General features: G+C 36.3%; 7 protein-coding genes across 7 annotated transcripts; 5 read left to right on the top strand and 2 right to left on the bottom strand.

Moving 5' to 3' along the window:
• Nucleotides 1–2574: 2574 nt before the first annotated feature.
• LOC140884855 (G-type lectin S-receptor-like serine/threonine-protein kinase At1g34300) lies at nucleotides 2575–5507 on the top strand. Its single transcript, XM_073291737.1, has 2 exons — nucleotides 2575–5210; nucleotides 5362–5507. The coding sequence occupies exon 1, from the start codon at nucleotides 2775–2777 to the stop codon at nucleotides 5166–5168; it is 2394 nt and encodes a 797-aa protein (XP_073147838.1). The 5' UTR covers nucleotides 2575–2774; the 3' UTR covers nucleotides 5169–5210; nucleotides 5362–5507.
• A 203-nt stretch (nucleotides 5508–5710) lies between these two features.
• LOC140878276 (protein PLANT CADMIUM RESISTANCE 2-like) lies at nucleotides 5711–7319 on the top strand. The gene is made up of 4 exons (XM_073281873.1): nucleotides 5711–5933; nucleotides 6103–6174; nucleotides 6436–6648; nucleotides 6789–7319. Exons 1-4 carry the CDS (start codon nucleotides 5711–5713, stop codon nucleotides 6866–6868), a joined length of 588 nt encoding a protein of 195 aa, XP_073137974.1. The 3' UTR covers nucleotides 6869–7319.
• Nucleotides 7320–7444: 125 nt separating this feature from the next.
• Nucleotides 7445–8620, top strand: LOC140884860 (protein PLANT CADMIUM RESISTANCE 2-like). The gene is made up of 4 exons (XM_073291741.1): nucleotides 7445–7750; nucleotides 7836–7907; nucleotides 8017–8229; nucleotides 8361–8620. The coding sequence occupies exons 1-4, from the start codon at nucleotides 7519–7521 to the stop codon at nucleotides 8438–8440; spliced, it is 597 nt and encodes a 198-aa protein (XP_073147842.1). The 5' UTR covers nucleotides 7445–7518; the 3' UTR covers nucleotides 8441–8620.
• Nucleotides 8621–9125: 505 nt separating this feature from the next.
• On the top strand, nucleotides 9126–10690 carry LOC140884861 (dynein light chain 1, cytoplasmic). The gene is made up of 2 exons (XM_073291742.1): nucleotides 9126–9645; nucleotides 10534–10690. The coding sequence occupies exons 1-2, from the start codon at nucleotides 9412–9414 to the stop codon at nucleotides 10687–10689; spliced, it is 390 nt and encodes a 129-aa protein (XP_073147843.1). The 5' UTR covers nucleotides 9126–9411; the 3' UTR covers nucleotide 10690.
• Nucleotides 10691–10812: 122 nt separating this feature from the next.
• LOC140884858 (F-box protein SKIP28) lies at nucleotides 10813–12222 on the top strand. The gene is made up of 2 exons (XM_073291740.1): nucleotides 10813–11420; nucleotides 11637–12222. The coding sequence occupies exons 1-2, from the start codon at nucleotides 10950–10952 to the stop codon at nucleotides 12192–12194; spliced, it is 1029 nt and encodes a 342-aa protein (XP_073147841.1). The 5' UTR covers nucleotides 10813–10949; the 3' UTR covers nucleotides 12195–12222.
• A 365-nt stretch (nucleotides 12223–12587) lies between these two features.
• Nucleotides 12588–16848, bottom strand: LOC140884856 (glucan endo-1,3-beta-glucosidase 3). Its single transcript, XM_073291738.1, has 4 exons — nucleotides 16192–16848; nucleotides 13156–14409; nucleotides 13005–13032; nucleotides 12588–12915 (listed from the first exon to the last, which is right to left on the bottom strand). Exons 1-4 carry the CDS (start codon nucleotides 16247–16249, stop codon nucleotides 12759–12761), a joined length of 1497 nt encoding a protein of 498 aa, XP_073147839.1. The 5' UTR covers nucleotides 16250–16848; the 3' UTR covers nucleotides 12588–12758.
• A 191-nt stretch (nucleotides 16849–17039) lies between these two features.
• LOC140884857 (plant UBX domain-containing protein 2) lies at nucleotides 17040–20689 on the bottom strand. The gene is made up of 3 exons (XM_073291739.1): nucleotides 19525–20689; nucleotides 18060–18338; nucleotides 17040–17502 (listed from the first exon to the last, which is right to left on the bottom strand). Exons 1-3 carry the CDS (start codon nucleotides 20374–20376, stop codon nucleotides 17245–17247), a joined length of 1389 nt encoding a protein of 462 aa, XP_073147840.1. The 5' UTR covers nucleotides 20377–20689; the 3' UTR covers nucleotides 17040–17244.

Genomic DNA, 20689 nt, shown 5'->3' with positions numbered 1-20689 from the left:
AAATTATCTTTTCATTTAATGTGATAATAACTGTGGTATAAAAAAACAATAATTTAATAAAATTAAATTAATTATTTTTTTAGTTAATAAGATTTTTGTTGCAATTGGTTTTCGAAATCGAGACCTCAACTTATACTTCGAACTTTGGTGTACAAGTTATCGACAAAATTAAATTTAATTAATTCTTTAGCCAACACAAATACGGTACAACTTAATGGATGACTCCCCGACTTTTTACTAATGGAAAAATAGTATAGGTTCCGGGAGTACGTATCATGTCTATTAATAATATATTTTATACAGTAATAAATATATATATAAATATGTTTAGCTTTTGTGGATACTAAATATTTATGTAAATCACATGTTTAATTAGTTTCTATTTGATTTTTTGGTTTATTTAAATTTTTTATTGTTGTTATTTTATATTTGGTTGCGATGGTGATATATTTATGACGTGTTAATTATTAATCAAGAAATGTGTAATGGTTTAGAAAAATAATGATATAATAATGAAATGTAAATATTTATTCAACGCATGACACAATCAATTAATAATTGATGCCTCCGTGACTTTAAACTCATGCATTAATTTTCAAAACTTGGGTCAACAGGAATTATGCGTAATTAATAAACATATATTAAAATATACGTCTAAATAATTTTATTAATAAACTATATCGATAATATACGCACACCCTATAATGAGTTACAAATTTTATAATATCTTTATTTGGAAATTTTTTTTTGGGTTTGGGGACACCAGATCCGGCTCGGTTATTGATAAAATGAATAAATTTTTCAATTCCTAAAAAAAAAAAAATTCCAGCCCCTTCAACACGACAAAAGTACGAGGACTAGTCGACATGGGAATTGGGAAGCGTATGAAAACTTTCAGACTGGGGCAACACTACATTTACACTACATTTAGGTTCATTTCAAAACAAAAAAAATAAAAAAATAAAATAAAAACTACATTTAGGAGTAGAGGTGAAATAGGGTCGGGACTCGTCCCGTAACCCTCCTACCCAAATTCCGTCCCGAAAAAAATCGGAAAAATCCCGTACCTGACACATGTCAGGACCCGAATATTCGGGATCCCAAATTGTCGGATATTTTGATAAAATCCCGATTTTTTTTTCAAATTCAAAATTTCGTTATACAAACAAAAAAATGTGATTACTTTATAAAAAATTCTATTTAGAAACTTATATTTCTAAATAAAAATATTTAACTTAAAACATATAATATTAAAATATTTCGAATATATTAATGATAATGCTTCGAGGTTTTGGTAAAAAAAAAGGAAGTCCATCGGATAATTATTAATAAAATATTCGAATACAATTAGTAAATAAATTTAGTTAAATATATAGTCAAATTGATCTCTTGTTATGCATATTTGTTCTAATTAGATAATTACAAATATGAATTAATTAAATTATTAATTTATTTTTTTTAAAAAAAACACAATAATAAAATGTCATTTCGTGATTTCACGATTCGATCGTTTCAACAATAAAAATTATGCCAATTAAATCCACAATTAATTGTTATATGAGTTGAAACATAATAATATTTAGCTTCATATATTAATAAAATATATTATTATATTATTTCAGGACGAGTCAAAAATCCCGTCGGGATAAAGTTTTTTTCCCGATCCCTCTCCCGATATTAATCGGACGGAAAAAATTCCGAAAGTTCGGGTCGGGAAAATTTCGGGAAGAGATTTTTTCGGGACGAGAATGAGATGGGATTCGGGAAGGATCGGGATTTCGGAAATTTTTGCCACCCCTATTTAGGAGCACCGAGTAACATGTCCCACAAAAATTCACCAAATTAATGTTAGACCATGGTTTGTTACAATAAAATTTCAAACCTCGCCTCAAATTTAAAATTTGTTAATAGTAAAGTTATCAAAAAATGAGTTAGACTCATCCGATCATATAAATTAAATGAGTTGTGTCGATAATTTTTCAATCATTTATTTATTGATAAATGAGATCCTACACGTACAGACACTTTTAATATGGAAATTTATCAATACATATGGATCATCTATTTTTTCAATAAACCCCACATATATTGATAAATTTTCTCTATTTATAAAATTAGCTACAAATTGACTAATTTTATAGATCGAGTTGTCAAACCACCTAAAATAAATGGATTGTACTGATTATTTTCCTATACACCCATGTCTAAATATCATATGGACAATAAAACATCGTCACTTATCTTTTAACAAATACAAAATTTATATGTCACTTATCTTTTAACAAATACAAAATTTATATTATAATTATAAGAAAAGAAGAATGTGAACGCTGAATTGATTAATATAGCTAAGCAGCAAAAAATCTACAGAAACCCAAATCGGGCTAATTCACATAGCCCGATTCTTTGGACCGATCCGGGTGAACCGTTGACTTCCAGGCTACATACGGCAGTCCAGTCAGCTGGTAACCAAAGACACCACAATTTTTTTAGACGTTTGAGCGAATATTACGTTAAAAAACCAAAAAAATTACTATTAGAGTTCACGTATTTTTTTTAGTGAGATGTTTACGCAAATATTTAGCGATTCATTTATTTTTTTTTCAATGATCGCACTAACGTCTAAAAAACATTAAGAGAGGGGTAACGTAGAATATCCCACCAAAGACTACTCCGAATGAAGAAATCTCCTATATAAACTTCGTCCCTCTGCTTCGAATTTTGAAAATTTAATTTGCTTGCATTTCGAATTTTAATTTTGGTTCCCATCTCCAATGAAATCTTTGTTCATGTCTTCCAATTTCTACTCCTTTTTTCTGCTCTACCTCTCGTTTTTCTACTTCTCTTCATCCCAAGTTTCGCCAAAAAGAATCTCATCATTTTCAGTCTCCGACTCCCCATGGCTTCCGACCCAAAACCAAATCTTAATCTCCCCGAATTCCACCTTCGCCGCTGGTTTTATACCTCTTCCCGGCTCGCAAAACCTCTACACTTTCTCAGTATGGTTCTACAACGTCTCGCAAGACTCCGTCGTTTGGTCGGCTAATCTCTTTTCTCCCGTGTCCGCTTCCGGTTCTTTGGTCATCTCTTCCTCCCGTGAGCTGCGGCTGGTGAATTCGTCTGCTGATAGGGGAAACGCCTGGCCCTTTCGGCCTGTTGACCGTGCGAATGGGAGTGGGCTTTCGTTGCTTTCTAATGGGAATCTTGTTTATGGTGATTTTCAAAGTTTTGATTTCCCTACTGATACGATTCTTCCTGGGCAAAACATCAATGGAACTCTTCTTACATCGAAAAATGGTAAGTTCATGTTTGATTCGAGGAAGCTCTTTTCGGTGAGTACTAATGATACTTACTGGGTTAATCTTGGTAATTTTACTTTTCAAAGTTTTGATGAGAATGGAATTATGATATATGGTCAGAATTCTATTTATTATGCGATGGATTTTGGGGTGAAAAAGTTGAGAAAATTGAGTCTTGATGATGATGGGAATCTTAGGCTCTTTAGTTTTGATTTCGGGTCAAGACAATGGCTTTTGGGGTGGCAAGCTGTGTTTCAGTTGTGTACAATTCATGGCACTTGTGGTGAGAACTCTATATGTATGTATGATGCTTCAAATCTCTCAACTTCTTGTGTTTGCCCCCCTGGATTCAAGAAAGCAGCGCAAGACTCGTGCGTGCGAAAAATTCCGATCAAGGAAACAGGGAGGACCAAGTTTTTGAGATTGGATTTTGTAAATTTCACAGGTGGGTTGAATCAGAGTAACATCATGACCACAAATTATTCGACATGTGAAGCCAGGTGTCTAGCTGTTCCGAATTGTCTTGGATTCATGTTTAAGTATGATGGAACAAATTATTGTGTTTTACAACTAGATAAGATGATTGATGGATATTGGTCACCGGGTACGGAGACCTCCATGTTCTTGAGGGTCGATGAATCTGAAACCGATGTATCTAACTTCACCGGCATGACCAGTTTGATGGAGGTTATTTGTCCGCAGAGAATAAGCCTTCCTCTGCCCCCAACTGGGTCCAAGACTAACACTAGGAATATATTGATTATATGCACCATATTTGCAGCTGAGCTTATCAGTGGGGTGTTTTTCTTCTGGACATTTTTGCAAAAGTACATTAAGTACAGAGATATGGCTAGGACATTTGGCCTTGAAGTTATGCCTTCCGGTGGACCGAAGAGGTTTAGCTACGCTGAACTTAAAGATGCCACGAATAACTTTTCAACAGAGATTGGGAAAGGTGGCTTTGGTATCGTTTACATGGGAAAGTTAAGTGATGGCCGGGTCGTAGCTGTCAAGCGTTTGCATAATAGTAGTGGTGGTGATGCTGATTTTTGGGCTGAGGTTACGATTATTTCTCGAATGCACCACCTTAACTTGGTTAGATTGTGGGGTTTTTGTGCCGAAAAGGGTACCAAGATATTGGTATACGAGTACGTGCCAAATGGGTCGTTGAGTGACTTCTTGTTCCAAGAGGTTGAGGTTGTATCTTCAGAGATGGATCAAGAAACAATGCCTATCGTTGGCTCAAAAAAGAAACCGATCCTTGATTGGAATATTCGGTACAGGATCGCTCTAGGGGTGGCTAGAGCAATAGCATACTTGCATGAAGAATGCTTAGAGTGGGTTCTACACTGTGATATCAAGCCTGAAAACATACTTCTAGGGGATGATTTCTGCCCCAAGGTTTCGGATTTTGGGCTAGCCAAGTTGAAGCAGAAAGAGGACACTGTGAGTGTATCAAGACTGCGTGGAACCCGGGGGTACATAGCCCCAGAATGGACACAGCCAGGACCAATCTCTCCCAAAGCAGATGTTTATAGCTTCGGATTAGTCCTCCTGGAAATAGTGAGCGGTTCAAGAAACTTTGAGCAACTCGATTTCAACGTTGAGAGTCACCAATGGTTCTTGCCCGGATGGGCCTATGACAAGGTTTTCAAGGAGGTGAATGTGGATGACATTTTGGACCATCGGATCAAGCATAGCTACGACTCTCGAGCTCATTTTGATATCGTCAATCGCATGGTGAAGACAGCGATTTGGTGCCTTCAGGACAGGCCTGATATGAGACCATCGATGGGGAAGGTGGCTAAGATGCTCGAGGGGACTATCGAGATCACTGAACCAAAGAAGCCGGCTATATTTTATATATAAGATGGATGAATTTCTTGTGTTGCATGTGAAATTTTTTTAAAGGTAAATAAGTTGAGCAATAATTTTATGCCGCTGTAATATATGATAAGTTCATTGTAATTTATCCAGCAATAATATATTTTATATGAGAATAATTTTTACCATAGTTAATATTGGTCCACTATACTTGATAGTTGATTCTACTTTCGTTCAGGATGGCTTGAATGGATATATACATGAGTCTCTAATTAAGAGATGTTGATGTGTAAAAAAGGGAAAATTTGCGGCTTTCAGGACCTTTCTGCAAGATTTAACGACCTTAATGTATTTGAGGTCATAGAGTTTATATATCTCTAAAATTCAAGGATGAACGAATTTATAGGCTAACTAAAATTCCAGCCAAATGTACGACCATTTTGTCAAATCTTGTATTTGACTAGGTCTATATAACCAATTTATAACTACCAAATAAAACGTTAAACTTATATCCTTGCAGTGCACAGTTAGTTTCATTTTCAAGTGATTAATGTTTCTTTTGTTTTGAACCATTTCATTGTGAAATCATGGATCATACAAAATCTCTAACCACCACACCGCCTCCACCGCCTCCACCGCCTCCAACGCCACCGGAGATGGGAGTACCAATCCAATCTTCTAACTATCAATTTGGTAATATTGACATCAACCCACAGCGCCCCCCATCGGCTGCACTAAATGTTCATGGTGGCATTGTGCAGGGGCCATGGTCTACTGGTCTCTGCGATTGCTTCTCCGATATCAACAATTGTAGGTCAATATTACTAATTTTTGGCTTTTGATACACGTTAATGTATATAGTTAAATTTAGCGTGGCTCAATAAAAAAAATTGTTTTTTTCCCCTGTCATTTTCATTTTATATATTTACTAATTATATCGCACGTAATTTTGAAATGTGGTTGAATTTTGTGTTTGTAGGTTGCATTACTTTTTGGTGTCCATGCATAACATTTGGCCAAGTTGCTGACATTTTAGACCGAGGATCTTCTTGTAAGTGTACAAGTTTACATTTTGTGAGCAGCCCTTCTTGTACTTGCACACAATTTTGTGACTCAATTAAGAAAAAATATTGCTCAATTTGTACTTGACGTCCTCTACCAAATTAAAATTATACTATGTATCTAAGTAAATTCTATTTACATATTAATTTGTACGTAGAGGGGAAATATGTATAAGAAACAACAATTAAGCAAGTCTCGTTCCTCGTTTAAATTTAGTGTTACGTTGTGAAAATTGAATCATGTGGTGTAGCATGTGGAATGAATGGAGCACTATATGCTGTGATTGGGTTGGCCACGGGATGTTCGTGCATATACTCGTGCTTCTACCGATCAAAGATGCGAGCCCAGTACATGCTGCCGGAGGCTCCTTGCGGCGATTGCCTCGTCCATTTTTGCTGCGAGTTGTGCGCCTTGTGCCAAGAATATCGCGAGCTCAAAAACCGTGGATTCGACATGCATCTAGGTATCATGTGAATTTTTTTTTTTCCTTGGAAAAAGGTCGTATAATCAATCCAATCTACTGTTTTAGTTAGGGAGTTAATTTGTCATGTGTTTGATTAACAAAGATATTAATTGTTGAAAATGGTATTTATGTATGTATAGGGTGGCAAGCAAATGTTGAAAAACACAACCAAGGAATGCCAATGGCGGCTCCGTGTGTTCAAGGAGGAATGGCTCGATGAACTAGCTTGGAAATTGGTCATGTATTTATAACATGGTAATCAATTAATTAATTGCATGATGATGCATGACATGTGTGTGACTCTATATATATACATTGAATTTTTAGATGATGATTATATCTATCACCCCTAGTCGAAAACTAGTTTTAATTAATTTGTTTAGATTTTTCAATATTCAACAATAGAGTTTTGAATAGTGTAAAAGGAACTCGACACAAAGCTAGCGGAGAAAAAAATATAATATTATAACAAGAATTTCGTTATAAATTTCAAAGTCGGCGCTGACGCTTCTCGAAATTATTTGATCAAGTTTACGTGCATGACTGAACCATCCATATATAATTAACTAGCAGTTTATTATATTATATAAAAAAATATATATATAATACATATTGATAATTGATTTATTCCAGATGCGTGTACGATGATAATCTATCGATCCCTCTGATGACAATTTTGACTAGCTAGGTCTATTTTAACACGTAACTAAAACTACAATTCGTAGAACTATAATTGACCGCGTTGATCGATGAATAAAAATTTCATCTTCCACTTTATATATTAATTAATTTGAAGAAGTCTATATATATAAACACTCATTGCCTCTCGATCATTAATTTCATTTTCAATTGATATATATATTTTCCGAAATGAATTATTACGGTACGAAATCTCCACCACCGTCGGCACCACCAAGTTACAACGACTTACCCCCGCCGGTGACCGGAATACCAGTCCAATCTCCTAGTAGCTATCCATTTCTTGATAACATCCAAACACACAAGGGAAGTTCACCGTCGCCGCTAAACGTCCACAGCAGCGGTACTATTCCAGGGCAATGGTCCACCGGTGTATGTGACTGCTGCTCCGATGTTCCTACTTGTAAGTAAACATCAAATGTCGCGTTTGTTTTATGTTAAATTCAAAGATGAAAAGCACCTTTTCTTTTTGTTGTTTGCCTATTCAGGTTGCATGACATGTTGGTGTCCATGCATAACATTTGGACAAGTTGCTGACATTATAGACAAAGGATCCCCTAGTAAGTAAAGAAACTAAACTAACGTTATATAAAATTTAATTATAGTAGAAATTAATTAATATATATATAACATCCGATGGCCCATATATGCATGCATTTGCAAGTTTAGGTTGTGGAATGAGTGGAGGGGTATATGGGGTGATAGGGTTTGCGACGGGATGTTGCTGCATATACTCGTGCTTGTATCGCTCCAAGTTGAGGAAGCAGTACATGCTGCCGGAGAGCCCGTGCAACGATTTTCTCATTCACTGCTGTTGCGAGTCGTGCGCGCTATGTCAAGAATATCGTGAGCTTAAGCATCGGGGATTCGACATGTCTCTAGGTCAAATTTCAAAAAGCTAGCTTTGCGTTTATGTAATAAATAAATTTTATGTACAAATTAAAGCGTGAAACCATATATGTACCTTGTCGATCCGCGGCGTCGATTAACAAGAGCATTGGTATTGTCTACAGGATGGCATGGAAATGTTGAGAAGCAGCGGAGTCAAGGAATGGCAATGACGGCCCCTTCTGTTGGAGGAATGGGTAGATAATTAAGTTGGAATATTCGAAGACTAGGACTTTGTATGTACCTGATTGTGCATTAATGGAATAGTTGTTTCGTGTCAAGTTTCCTTATAATTTTTTTTAAATAAAAAAGAAAATAATTGGTTTAATTCAAGTCAAATTTCTTGTACATCCTATAGATTATACAATGTCAAATGTTACAATTATATTACTTATAAGTAACTCCATCAAACATTGTCTCATTGGAAAAGTAATTAAAGAATCTACCAAGAGACTTTCAAAGATTGAGAAGCAAAAAGCAGCTTTAAGCTTTGCTTTTTTATTTTTGCCCGTGATTGTCGATGCTTTTGTCTCCCCGGCCCAACTCCTCTATAGCTAGCTCCTTGTGCATTTTTTTTTTTTAAAAAATTTATTATTATTATTATTATTATTATTATTTCGAGTAGTGTAATTATGATATTTTTCACTTAAAAAACAAGAACATATATAATATTTTATCTTTTCGATTAAATTACTCTTCATTTTCTATATAAAAAAATCCCTACTCTAACAAACCAATTATTAAAAAAATCACAAATTTTAATGTTTTATAAGTTTGACAAGTCAACCGGTCGATACTCATATAAAATAATGGAGCATTGGTACCATCGATGGGCAGGCAGCATTCCCGCTTTTCAAAACTACTTTTGCCCCCAACAACCATGTCTACGACTACACAACATATTTGGAATTAAATTGAGCCAAAAAAAATACTACTCCTATATTATTAATATTTGTAGCTAAAACCCAATAATAAATTTATAGAATTAGAGATTGCTAGTGTTTCTTGAGCTTAGAAAAGGAATATATAAAAATCTTAAAAATGCATGCCTCGAGAGCCATAACATAATACCATCCGGCCCCCACCCATTTTTTTTTTTTTTTTTTTGCCATATATCACAAGACAACCATAAAACTATGATGGAGAAGAATTAATGAAGAAATTACAGCGAAAGAAATGGAAGGAGCAGAGGAGGAATTAGAAAGAAGAAGCAAATTCTTGAACAGTTTGATTCAGAAGAAAAAAGGCATCGATCAGAAACAGCAAAATGCTTGCATGAATATACGCCTGAGGGCTTCAGACATGCCCCTTTCTTTGCAAGATCACGCCTTTAAAGTAGCAAGAAGTAATCTTGATTCCATGCCTTCGGGAAAGCCTGATAACAAACGCCTCGCCCTTGCGCTCAAGAAGGTGACACGCTTTTCTTTTTCCTTGGAAATGGAATAATATGGCATAATCTTTTGTGTGTTTTTTTCAATTAAAGATTATTTTCCTTTTTTTTGGAGCAAAGGGAGTTTGCTAAAATTCCCCTGTTGGTTTTCTTGGTCTAAAGGAGTGTTGTATATATTTTTTTCTTTAGTGTTTTAGATAGTACAGGAAGCGTTTCTTTAAATTCATGGAATTTGGTATTGGTATCTGTTTGTTTTCCGTTGGTTTTCTTGAATTCATATGATTGTACGTGGAATCAATTTTCTTAGAACATAAAATAGTTATATTGGTTCGATACTTCAATTATCCCATTGGTGAACTGGGTTAACGTTTTTGAGTCGGCAACTTTTCGAGCAACGAATATTCAGTCCCTAATTTATTGTGCTTTTTTTTTTTCCACTTTATTTTTCAATCTTCGTCCTTCTTTGGCACGTGAAATTCCGATAATCAGACTGAATAACGAATCGATCGCAGAAGGAATAATATGAAAACATTTATCTTTCAAGTTCTACCCTTTCAGAGTTAAGATCATGAAGAAAAAATTCAATCTTTTTTTAAAGCTAAAAAGAAAACAAAATTCAATCTTGGAGTGCTCGGATTCACGTGGAGTAAATTTCAGCTACTTGATCACTGCTATCTGGAATTTTATGAGCATCAATCGAGCTTGTTTGGCAGTAAATTGAAAATGCTCTTTAATCTTTACGTACTTAGTTGTTAAAATACGTGAGTTAAGAGTAAAGATGTGATTTACTTGAACTTAATATTTTAAAAAAATAGAAAGGTAATAAATTTATACTCACACTCGACTGAGCTTGATCAGAGAGGAGCTCGAGTTTATTTAATAGTAACGAGTTTTTGTTTGGTTTGCAGGATTTTGACTCAACATATGGTCCAGCTTGGCATTGCATTGTTGGATCGAGCTTCGGTTCATATGTCACACATTCCTTGGGAGGGTTTTTGTATTTCTCAATAGATAAAGTTTACGTTCTTCTCTTCAAGACTGCTGTGGAGCCTTTGGATCGATGAATCCTTTCTTCTTCTTTTTTTTTAATGATCCCTGAAACCAGAGAATCATACAGATTGATATATAATGTGTTTTCCATGGAAAAAAACGAATGCGTTTTTTGGTTTAGTAATTGGCATCTGAATGTTGTGTTGTATTGTATTGTTTCTGGTGAACATACTTGTGTGCATAAATACCAGTTTCTCATTTTCTTGAAACAAGTTGAAGGGTATTTCTGTAAATTCGACCAAGAAAATGAAGGGTCTGGTTTTCTTGTTTACAAATGGATAATACAAGTTCAATATGCCGCCATACTCCAATGCACAATCCGTGCTTGAATTGCTCTCCTCGAAACAGATCTTTATATCCAACCCCTGACAAATTCCCATTTCAAGCATCCAAAAACCAAGAAATAATACAAATGGAAGAAAACAAAGGGGAGAACAGTTGTTTAGAACAAATACCATCTCCCCATGAAGCAATCTTCTTTGTTTTAACTTATCTTCCTCTATATGAACTTCTGGTCATGTCCCAAGTCTGCAGATCACTTAGAGATGCCATAGACAAAGACATATTACCATGGATGCAACTCCTTGTGGACCGGCCTTTGAATTTTCGTATTTCAGATGACATCCTTCTGAAAACCGCGTCGAAAGCGACAGGCCGGTTGCAAGTTCTGGCTCTAATGAACTGCGTCAAGATTACAGATGAGGGGTTGTTGAGGGTTGTGGCACAAAATTCTTGTATCAACAAGGTGAGTATGTTCCTGTTATTGATTTCACAAGGCCTCTTTTACTTATTATTTAGCTTTAATCCCATGTTAACAGATCACCTAGTGCATGGAATATGAAGTGATTTCAGTGCTAAAGAGCTTGAATTTATGACTGAATTTTGTGATAGGATAAGAAAATTGACGGGTACTTGTTTGGTTGTCTTTACTGTGTTGCTAATTGAAGTGATCATCTTGCAGCTCCATGTACCATCTTGCACAAACTTATCAGCAGAAGGAATCATCACAGCAGTAAAATTCCTCACGCAAACAAATCCCAATCTAAACAGCCTCAGAATCGATGGCATCTATGGCATCAAGAAACAAGAACTCAAAACTCTTCAAGAGCTAATCAACCCAAACCTCAAATCGGAACCAAACCAATCCAAGATCTTTTATCACAAGAAACTCCCAACCCTTTTGCACCAAGAGACTAATCACTCAATCGATGTGGAAGTCTGCCCAATTTGTGATGAAGTACGAATGGTTTTCGACTGCCCACGAGTCTGTGGGAAGAAATGTAGGGGTTGTGATATTTGCATTCCGAGATGTAAAGAATGTGGAGTTTGCTTCAACGGTGTTGATGAACTCGAAGAAGCAGCTTGCGTGGATTCCTTGTGCTTGGATTGCTGGCTCAAGCTTCCAAAATGCAGTTTTTGCAATAAGCCATATTGTAATGAACATGCTGGCTTACAGCTGAGGCTTGCCGGTTCTGAAGGATTTGTATGTGATTCTTGCCACTCAAATCACATCTTGTAAGAGTGTAGAAGAAACTCTATTAGTCATCTATGTCTCATTTGTATAGTTTTATTACAATGGTATAGTATATTAAGTCTGCTAATAAAATGTGTGGTAAGAACTCGAATTTGGCCAAGCATACAATATGCGAGTCTATTCTGCAGTAAAGTAGCAAAGAGATCGGTTACTATCATACAACATACAACGCCATTGTGCAATTTTAATTTGAGTCGCATCATTTTTCACGTAACAAAAGGAGCAATTACGATCCCAAGTTCACGCAAATATATCGTCCTTAAATTTAGACAAACTTCAGAGAGAACCTACATAGAACACTACACTTGAACCGAGGGATATAACGAGGGATGGTTATATCAATCAATTTAACTGATCAACTAGCATTGTTTGCACAAATTAAGGAATCGGTTAATTTTCACTTGTCATCCATCCATTTCCCACACCCTTAAATTCGTGGAGTGAACAAAAATGGGTGTGCTGGAATTGTCAAATGAAGACAAAACCAAGTGTCTCTAGGCATTAGTTCAGTTGAACTACAAAAATACCATGACTGAATTTTAAATACTACTATAAATATACGGCACACCAGAGTACAAAGGCAAGGATTGTAACATGAATGTGAATGTTTTCTTGATGGAAACGTTGTGAACGACAGCCAGATGCCGTGGAATTGGACGCAGGGGCAAGAGTGGTGCCATTTACAAATGTTCCATTTCTTCCGCCACTGCAAATAAAAATTTAACATGTTGAGAAAAACTCAGTGGCAGCATCATACAATTGACATTTCTTTGGAGGAAAAGAAAAATTCCATACCTTCCCGAATAAATGCAAGAGCCATGGCCTGCACCAGAAAATATTTACATAAAAAGCAGTCAGTGTCAACACTAACCAAGCTACGGATTTTCTTATTGTTTTTATTGATAAAATATGTTGGAAGTTTAACTTGAGAGTTTTGGTTGCATACTTGGATCAGTGGTAGAGATGATGGCTACTCCATTGAAGTTACATGTTCCATCAGCCATAGACATTCCATGATAATATGCATTGAAAGCATAAGATGCATGCCCGACAACTGTATCTGGTTCATAGCACGATTGCCCTTGCAAAAGAATAGAGCAATCAACTTTTCCAGGACCACAAGCCCAATCTAATGCTGCCTGTATCATCTTCGGGTCAGCACTTTCCTTTGCAACACAATATGTCTGATTCGTAGTATCATTTGCCAAAATCGTTCCCGATCCGGTCAAGTGGAGAATATAAACAGGAACCCCATTTCCATTGAAGAGTCCCCAGTTTTTCTCTGAAATTGGCCCTGCTCGAAGATCTTCATTGTAAAGTTCATAAATGTATGAGCTGACTGCAATCCCAGGATGCTTTGGGGTACCCGTCGAGTTAAGAATGTGTCTGATGAGATTGCTGTTGTAAGTGTTGGCATTTTCGAGAGTAGCGTCTGGCTCGGAAGAGTCGCCTTTGGAAGGCCAACCAGTTTCAGTCACTACAATGGGGATGTTCGTAAAGTTCTGATAAGACATTGCAAAATATGCTGCATCTACAATCGCGTCAAAGACATTGGTGTAATGTAAAAGTGTGTTGGGATCTACAGCTTCCTTGGTGGGAGAAAGTGGACGAAACAAAGCATAATCCAATGGAATCACACCATTGGACTGCATGTAATCATAATATGGATAAACATTAAGCATAAGATACGATCCTGTGGACTGTAGAAACTTCAGCAATGGGACCATGACAGGGTCCCAGCTACGATTAAAGAAAGCTTGGGAGGGTGGAAATGAGTCAAGGATTATAGAAGAAGAATGTGGAGTAGAAACTTTGATTTGGGAATCAAGATTCGAGGCTACAAGTGCTGAGTAAATAAATTTCATGGCAGAGACTAGGATTGGAGCTGCATTTGGTAGAGTGGAAAGGACTTCAGATCCAACCGCTATTCCAGTGATATTGGTGGCAGGTACATGTGCAAGAACATTGCGAGAAACCCAATTTGCCGCGCTGGCGTTAGATTGCCCAATACCTAAGAGCTCGTCATTTGGCACGGATATGGTGACCCTAATTCCAGTGTTGGCAAGTGCTAGTAGCATGGCTCGGTCAGCATCATAAAGCCTGATATGGCGGATTTGCTGAGATTTCAAAAGGGCCACCACTTGAGTTGGATTTGGCATGTCGGAGAGTGCTGTGCCGATATTCACGCCAATGAAAGCATCTGAAGATGAGAAATAAAGACATAAAAAGATTGGCTATACACTCGGATTATGGGCTTAAATAATCAACCGAGGAAGTGCTGGCAGACAAAGGAACTGCTGGCAGTGGCAGTCTCCCAATCCACACCACAATTATCCTGAAGTCGAACATATTTTTTAAGAAAACGTAAACAGGAAACGTGATCTGAAGTAGATGTATATGCTATCAGTCCCATGAATAAGACCTTATAATTTTAATAGTACACTGATAATTTATGAAACGGAAATAGAATTTCTTGTTAGGTAAAATACTTTGCAAGTTTGGTCCGAATCTTATTCACTCACTAAAAATTAATGATGTAAAAAACAAGATTGCACCATCTGAGGGCAGTACCAGATGCTTAATTATATACAACTTTGTAAAATGGAATTACGGAAATGCAACTTAAAGAAAGAACCAGATGCGCCAGCATAGAACAGAGGGAAAAACAACATGCGGGCACCTATCATCCAATTCACAATATAAACAACACTTTCAAGAAAACTCATAGTCAAATCATTCGAAAACATAGGACTCGAATGGTAAAAAGAACTGAAGACCGAAATTTGAAATCTCTTCCAACCAGCATTTCTTAACAGAAACATCCTTAGCACACAATAACACGATCTTCTGAACATTTTGCCATAGACTCAGTGTCCTGGATACATACTCCAGTTAAAGCAATGTAAAAAGTTCTTATATCTGTGATTAACTTTAAGACAGAAACCAGCTGGTGCTTTATCCATGATGTAAAAGATTCGCTTCAACCGAGTTTTTTAGCTGATTTCGTCAAATAAATGGCTTATATCCTTAAGATTTTTCACAGAACTGGTCATGTCATTATCGACCAAACTTCAAGCTCATATAAATAATATTCACACTTCAATTCCCCGTAGTGATATGCTTTTGTGCAAGAAAATTCGCCAGAGTCTGATCAAGGATGCCACCAAAGAGTTTTTCAGAAGGAAAAATGCTAAAATGTAATATGAAATTTAAACAAACATCATGTGAGACATCCGAGATTGCCTCACTGCTTTGATACTTCAATTATTGCGACAGCGTAAGTACAAAAAAAACATATATGAAAGCACCTGTACACGAAAGAAACATCACATATGGACGTATCCCATGTGCACAAAAATAAAACGCAAATGTAAGTTCATCTATTAAATATGGAAATGCACCGTCAGCGATTTGTCACTTGCTGACATATAAGATTTTAATATGTAAAAATGACAAAATGGCGCCGAACTGACATGAATAGGACCGAACTGGAGCAATAATTCTTCCCAAGTTTATTTAAAATTATAATGCACTTTATATGTCTAAATAGAAAACAATCTGGGCTGTTAGCAATAGAGCATTCAAATCTGGCCTGGGAGATATTGAAGTATTTAATTCAGGAAAAAATATCCATATCAGAAGTAAACTTTTCCAATAACTTCAACATGCAAAAAAATCTTTAGTTTGCAGAACATAGATGCATATTACCCTAATATAGTTATAAATAAACTAACTGTAGCTTAACTCCCACCAAAAGCATATTAGACTAAGTCAGCTGAATAAACACAGAACAACCTTTTTCAGTGCAAAAAACGGCAAAATACAAGCAATGGCAAGGGAATAAGAAAGCGAAAATGGCAGTCAACGACAAGTGAAAATGCAAAGGACAACAGAACTTAAAAATCAGCAAAAAGGAACCATAAATGTAGCAACAAACACAAAACAGTTCACCCAAGCAAGTTAAGAAAGAAAAAGCACAAACCTTCATCAGCAGAAGCAGCAGAAACCAGAAAGAGAAGAGCAAGAAGCAACAAACCCATGAACCGTTTCCTTGTATATCTTCCTCTTGAACTCCAAAGATCGAATCTTGGATCCCTTTCGCAAAACCCCAAAGAGAACCCCGCCAAGAAAATAGCTTTAGACAAAGTAAAAGAAAGAGGGAGAGGCGTGCTTTTGGGGAAGGAAATCGCAATGCCAACACCCAAGCTTGGCACGGGGTGAGGGAAGTGTAATGACACACATTTATTTGTTTGTTGTCTGAATTTACTGTGTTCGTACTTTATAGTGTATATACACAGAAACAAGAGGAGTTCAAATACAAATATAAATACAAATTTAAAAAAAAAAATTGAGGGGGTTGGGTGTGTCAGAAATCGGACGGTCAAGATTGAATTTTTCCTTTTTCTTTATGCGCTTTGATTGATAATTCAGAACATTGACGAATGAAGGTTTAGATTTGTACTGAAAAATTTATGATTTTGACCCCGTGGGGTTCCATTAGTGTGACCGGTTGGGAGTGGGGAGTAAGATTTCGCGAGACACGAGGTTGCGAGGATTAATAATAAAGATAGCTGGATCCCATTCACTTGTCATTTGTCATGCCCAGCAAACCAAACTAGCACTCATCCTCATCAGATCCTATTTCCATTTTACCCCTTCATTTCTTCAAAATTCAAATCATATAGCAATCCCAAAAACCATCTAAGTTATTTTTCTGTGACAATGTTTAAGCTGGGCTTTTTGTCGAATCTCTTTATTTTTCATTTATTTGGTTTTTCATAGTAGAAGAATATGTATAATGATCGAAATGTATATAAACCAAGAAACTGATGATGCTTCAAGCAAGATTGACTTTTTTTGGGGGGAAAATACACAAAAAATAACATAAGAGAATTATAGACTGAACAGCTTATTCCGAATTAAGCCCATAAATTAATCATCAAAATTATTGAAAACCGTGGGTGGAGTTGAACAATATATTGCGAGACTAAAAAAAAAATGAACTTTGGTTATTAAATGGAGAAATTTGTAGAGATTATAATGGGGGGACGGCGGAATCAGACACAAGGGGCTCAATTTGTTCGAGGAGTTCATCGCAGAGACCTGTGAAAACGATGGTGTCTGTTTCGATGGGTCTGAACTTGATAAGAGCTGCAGGAACCAAATCTTCATCTTCAAGTGTCACGGATTTATCTCCTGCTGCCGAAAAATGCGGGATTACCCGACGTTTTACCAATACTGGGTGAAGCAGCTCGAATTCTAAGCTTGGTTCTTTCAATGCAGAGCTCACAAACTAAGGTAAAAGCCAAAATGAATGTAGTTAGAACAAAGAACAAGATAAGGTATATTACATGCAGCAACAAATAGTGCGCAATGGCGTGTTGCATGTTCATTAACATAAATAAATTTGCAAAAGGCAATTGACGGACTTTTGCCAGCTAAAAACAACCATTTTCGATAATCCCAAGCCAAGATCAAACGACATGCAGGTATTGTTATAACATTAATTAGGTTTCAGATATAGGCCTGCAGTTAATCATATCGAACTAAATTATACCCGAAAAGTTCAAAGATCTCATAAAGAAATTCATGTATAGGGTCTCTTAAATGATTCGAAAAAATAAGAATTACAAGAGGAAAAGTAACAGGATTAATGAAGTAGAAGTAGCAGCTGGAATGCAGACATCTTCAGCAACAAAATCACACGGACTCTAAGATAGTGTCTAAGAGAGTTTCTAGGATGCATTTCTCAGCTTTTCCTCTCCCAAACACTACCTAAGTTAATTCAAGTGTTTTTCCAAATAACTTTTAAGATTCATGTACATAACACGACAATACCAGAGGACTAACCTCATACAGAGCGCCAGTAAGTTCCGATGGAGAAAAAAAGGCTTGAAGTACCACTCCATCAGGAAATTGTACTCTAATGACGGTTCTCTTGTACCGTTTCTTCGCGGCTTTTGCCTGCTTTTCCCTGTATGATTTAGGGATCAAAAGCTTTGAATCTTCCAGTTTCTTCTTCCGCATCTCTGCTTCCCTTTTCAATTCCAAAGCCGAAAGGCTGTAAAATGAATCAGGGAGCTCAATTTTTGCGGCTACACTCTCAGGGACAGAAAAGAACACTCGGACCTAAACACATGACAACACGGAGAACTGGTAAGAACAGATTTTTTAAAAGTTGTGACATGTTACACGAGGACAAGGGAAAAGAAATTACAGATGCTATTTAAAGAATCATTCATTTCAATAATGAGAACTCTTTCCTCAAAAGCCTGAATAGAGAAGAGACAAATGTTCTAGATGTGACATTAATTAATACTACCACATGTTTGACTAGATAAGGTTTTTAATATGATAATCATAATGAATAATCATAGAAATTTAAAGCTACAAAAATGATGCAAATGATTTTAAAAAATTTGAAAGATAGAAAAAACGACATTTGATTTTTCTAATTAGTATCCGATGAAAGAAGATTCCAAAACAGATGATCAAAGTTCCATTTAAATTAGATAGTGGCACTGATTATTCGACTCAAGAATACTAGTATATATTTTTAACACGATAGCATCTAATCCACCTGATGCTACATCAATAGGTAGCAATAGGAGCATTACAAGCGAAACATATTAAATATTATAATTATAACAAGCAAATATATAACTTGACAAAGAAGCCAAGTGAAGTTATAACACCTTGTTCTTGACTACAATTCATTCAACTGATGATAATTACTAACAATGTAGTGCAGTTAAGTTGAATAATTCACATTCTCATCATGTGTACGGGAGTTTGTTTGCCATGAGTTTATTGTACCTCTTAGCTACATATTTTTTGACTTGCACAAAATCTTGATCTATGAGAATCACACGAAATTCTTTCTACGAATTATGTTTCACTACTGATTCTTATACAATTATGTAGAACCTCCTATGTTATTTTATTGTCTTAAACGAAGAGTGTTGCCTTCCAAGAACCTGTAAAATTCACTTAACAGCAAGTGAATCTTGTGATTCTTGTGATAGTAGAGAAGACATTTGTTTCAACTTCTGATAAACCACTAGTTAGACTTCCTTCACTCTCTTCATCTGTTGGTACTAGTGAGCACTATCAGTAATTGCCAGGCTTGCTCGGCTATGATCCTTATCAACCTATTTCAAGGATTCCTACGTGGTTGAATAAAGAAAAGAACTTTGTAAAATTGTCATGATATATGCTGAACCAAAAGCAGAGGCAGTTGACACAATATTTTACTAAATAAGTTATGCAATTGTCAATAAATGTGAACATAATACGTGATGAATTGGAATTGCACCTGTTTATCGACCTTCTGTGGCTGAAGGTCTTCCTCGATCTTCGCAGGAGCAGTGGATGGTAACTCTTCATCCTTCTTTGGATCCAGTAGAGATATAGCATTTTTGAGTAAAACAAGCTGATCCTCGGAAGGAATCTCCATCGTAAGCCACATCTCCTCACCTTCTTCTTTCAACTCAAACCCAATGCATTCCAACAACTCAATCCCTCCCTGAACATCCCCAATTGCCTCCTTTATCTTAGGATTCCCCAATCTTATCTTCCTAAACTTTGCATTTTCCGGATCTGCCACCACATTCTTGAAAAGTTTCATCACCACCTCCATGGAACTATCCTTCGCCTTCCCAGATACATATGCACTCACAAAATCCTGCAACCGGGTTTCACAACCCACCAATTCTTCGCCGCCATTCTCATTACTCAAATCTGCACTGCTCAAACAAGATTCAACATGAGCAGAAACCTCCTCTTCTGAGGCATACACTTTACTACAAACAGGACATTCAAACACTTTCAAAGAAAACCCGTGCGGATTCCTTTTCCCAGAAGTGATCAACGAATTAAATGGATCAAACGCATTACCATCCTTCTCGTTTCCATTCTTGTTCGTCAATATTTCAGGCTTCTCATTCTCTAGCTTCTGCTCAGAACTATTGCTTACCTTTCGAGGTAAAGGTTGAGTCTTTTGAGGTAAAGCGTTGGAATTAGACAAAGAAGATGATACAGATTGAACGGGACTTGAAGACGAGCCCAAAACTCTACCTTGGCCTTTGAATTTGCCAGAATTTGAAGACGAAAAGGGATTGTTGACTTTCTTCATCAAGCCCTTCATCTTGTCTTTCACATCATCCATTCTCTTACAATTTCAAGAATTTGAAAGCACAAAAAACCAAACAAAAAAAACACAAAATTTACGCCAAAAAACACAGCGAAATTAATTGAAGCTGAATAAAAGTGCGAACGAATGATTTATAGCTATTGAAGAAGAGGACTGGCGGAAATTACACAAAAATGAATGAATTTAATGGGATTTCAATACACGAAAAACGAATTAAAGCAGGATACTTGCAACAAGAATTTAGCAAATCAATGACACGGTGAGATGAGGAGAACTTGGAAAAAGAGATGCCCCCGGGAATTCATTCCACTCACAAATCCAAGAGAGA

This window comes from Henckelia pumila, chromosome 2, assembly GCF_033568475.1.
Source record: "Henckelia pumila isolate YLH828 chromosome 2, ASM3356847v2, whole genome shotgun sequence".
NCBI classification, from domain to species: Eukaryota; Viridiplantae; Streptophyta; class Magnoliopsida; order Lamiales; family Gesneriaceae; genus Henckelia; species Henckelia pumila.
Note: the sequence above shows the minus strand (reverse complement) of the source record. Positions and strands in the feature narration are given on the sequence as shown.

Excerpts from the sequence above, each read along its gene's own strand:
- LOC140884861 (XM_073291742.1), top strand. The coding sequence starts at position 9,412 with ATGGAAGGAGCAGAGGAGGAATTAGAAAGAAGAAGCAAATTCTTGAAC. Across the intron at positions 9,646-10,533 it reads TCGCCCTTGCGCTCAAGAAG|GATTTTGACTCAACATATGG; the intron begins GTGACACGCTTT and ends TTTGGTTTGCAG.
- LOC140884856 (XM_073291738.1), bottom strand. The coding sequence starts at position 16,249 with ATGGGTTTGTTGCTTCTTGCTCTTCTCTTTCTGGTTTCTGCTGCTTCT. Across the intron at positions 14,410-16,191 it reads TGCTGCTTCTGCTGATGAAG|ATGCTTTCATTGGCGTGAAT; the intron begins GTTTGTGCTTTT and ends TCTCATCTTCAG. Across the intron at positions 13,033-13,155 it reads CATCTCTACCACTGATCCAA|GCCATGGCTCTTGCATTTAT; the intron begins GTATGCAACCAA and ends TTTCTGGTGCAG.
- LOC140884858 (XM_073291740.1), top strand. The coding sequence starts at position 10,950 with ATGGATAATACAAGTTCAATATGCCGCCATACTCCAATGCACAATCCG. Across the intron at positions 11,421-11,636 it reads AAAATTCTTGTATCAACAAG|CTCCATGTACCATCTTGCAC; the intron begins GTGAGTATGTTC and ends ATCATCTTGCAG.
- LOC140884857 (XM_073291739.1), bottom strand. The coding sequence starts at position 20,376 with ATGGATGATGTGAAAGACAAGATGAAGGGCTTGATGAAGAAAGTCAAC. Across the intron at positions 18,339-19,524 it reads CACAGAAGGTCGATAAACAG|GTCCGAGTGTTCTTTTCTGT; the intron begins GTGCAATTCCAA and ends TCATGTGTTTAG. Across the intron at positions 17,503-18,059 it reads TTACTGGCGCTCTGTATGAG|TTTGTGAGCTCTGCATTGAA; the intron begins GTTAGTCCTCTG and ends CTTTTACCTTAG.
- LOC140884860 (XM_073291741.1), top strand. The coding sequence starts at position 7,519 with ATGAATTATTACGGTACGAAATCTCCACCACCGTCGGCACCACCAAGT. Across the intron at positions 7,751-7,835 it reads CTGCTCCGATGTTCCTACTT|GTTGCATGACATGTTGGTGT; the intron begins GTAAGTAAACAT and ends TTGCCTATTCAG. Across the intron at positions 8,230-8,360 it reads GGGATTCGACATGTCTCTAG|GATGGCATGGAAATGTTGAG; the intron begins GTCAAATTTCAA and ends TATTGTCTACAG.
- LOC140884855 (XM_073291737.1), top strand. The coding sequence starts at position 2,775 with ATGAAATCTTTGTTCATGTCTTCCAATTTCTACTCCTTTTTTCTGCTC.
- LOC140878276 (XM_073281873.1), top strand. The coding sequence starts at position 5,711 with ATGGATCATACAAAATCTCTAACCACCACACCGCCTCCACCGCCTCCA. Across the intron at positions 5,934-6,102 it reads CTTCTCCGATATCAACAATT|GTTGCATTACTTTTTGGTGT; the intron begins GTAGGTCAATAT and ends TTGTGTTTGTAG. Across the intron at positions 6,175-6,435 it reads TTTAGACCGAGGATCTTCTT|CATGTGGAATGAATGGAGCA; the intron begins GTAAGTGTACAA and ends CATGTGGTGTAG.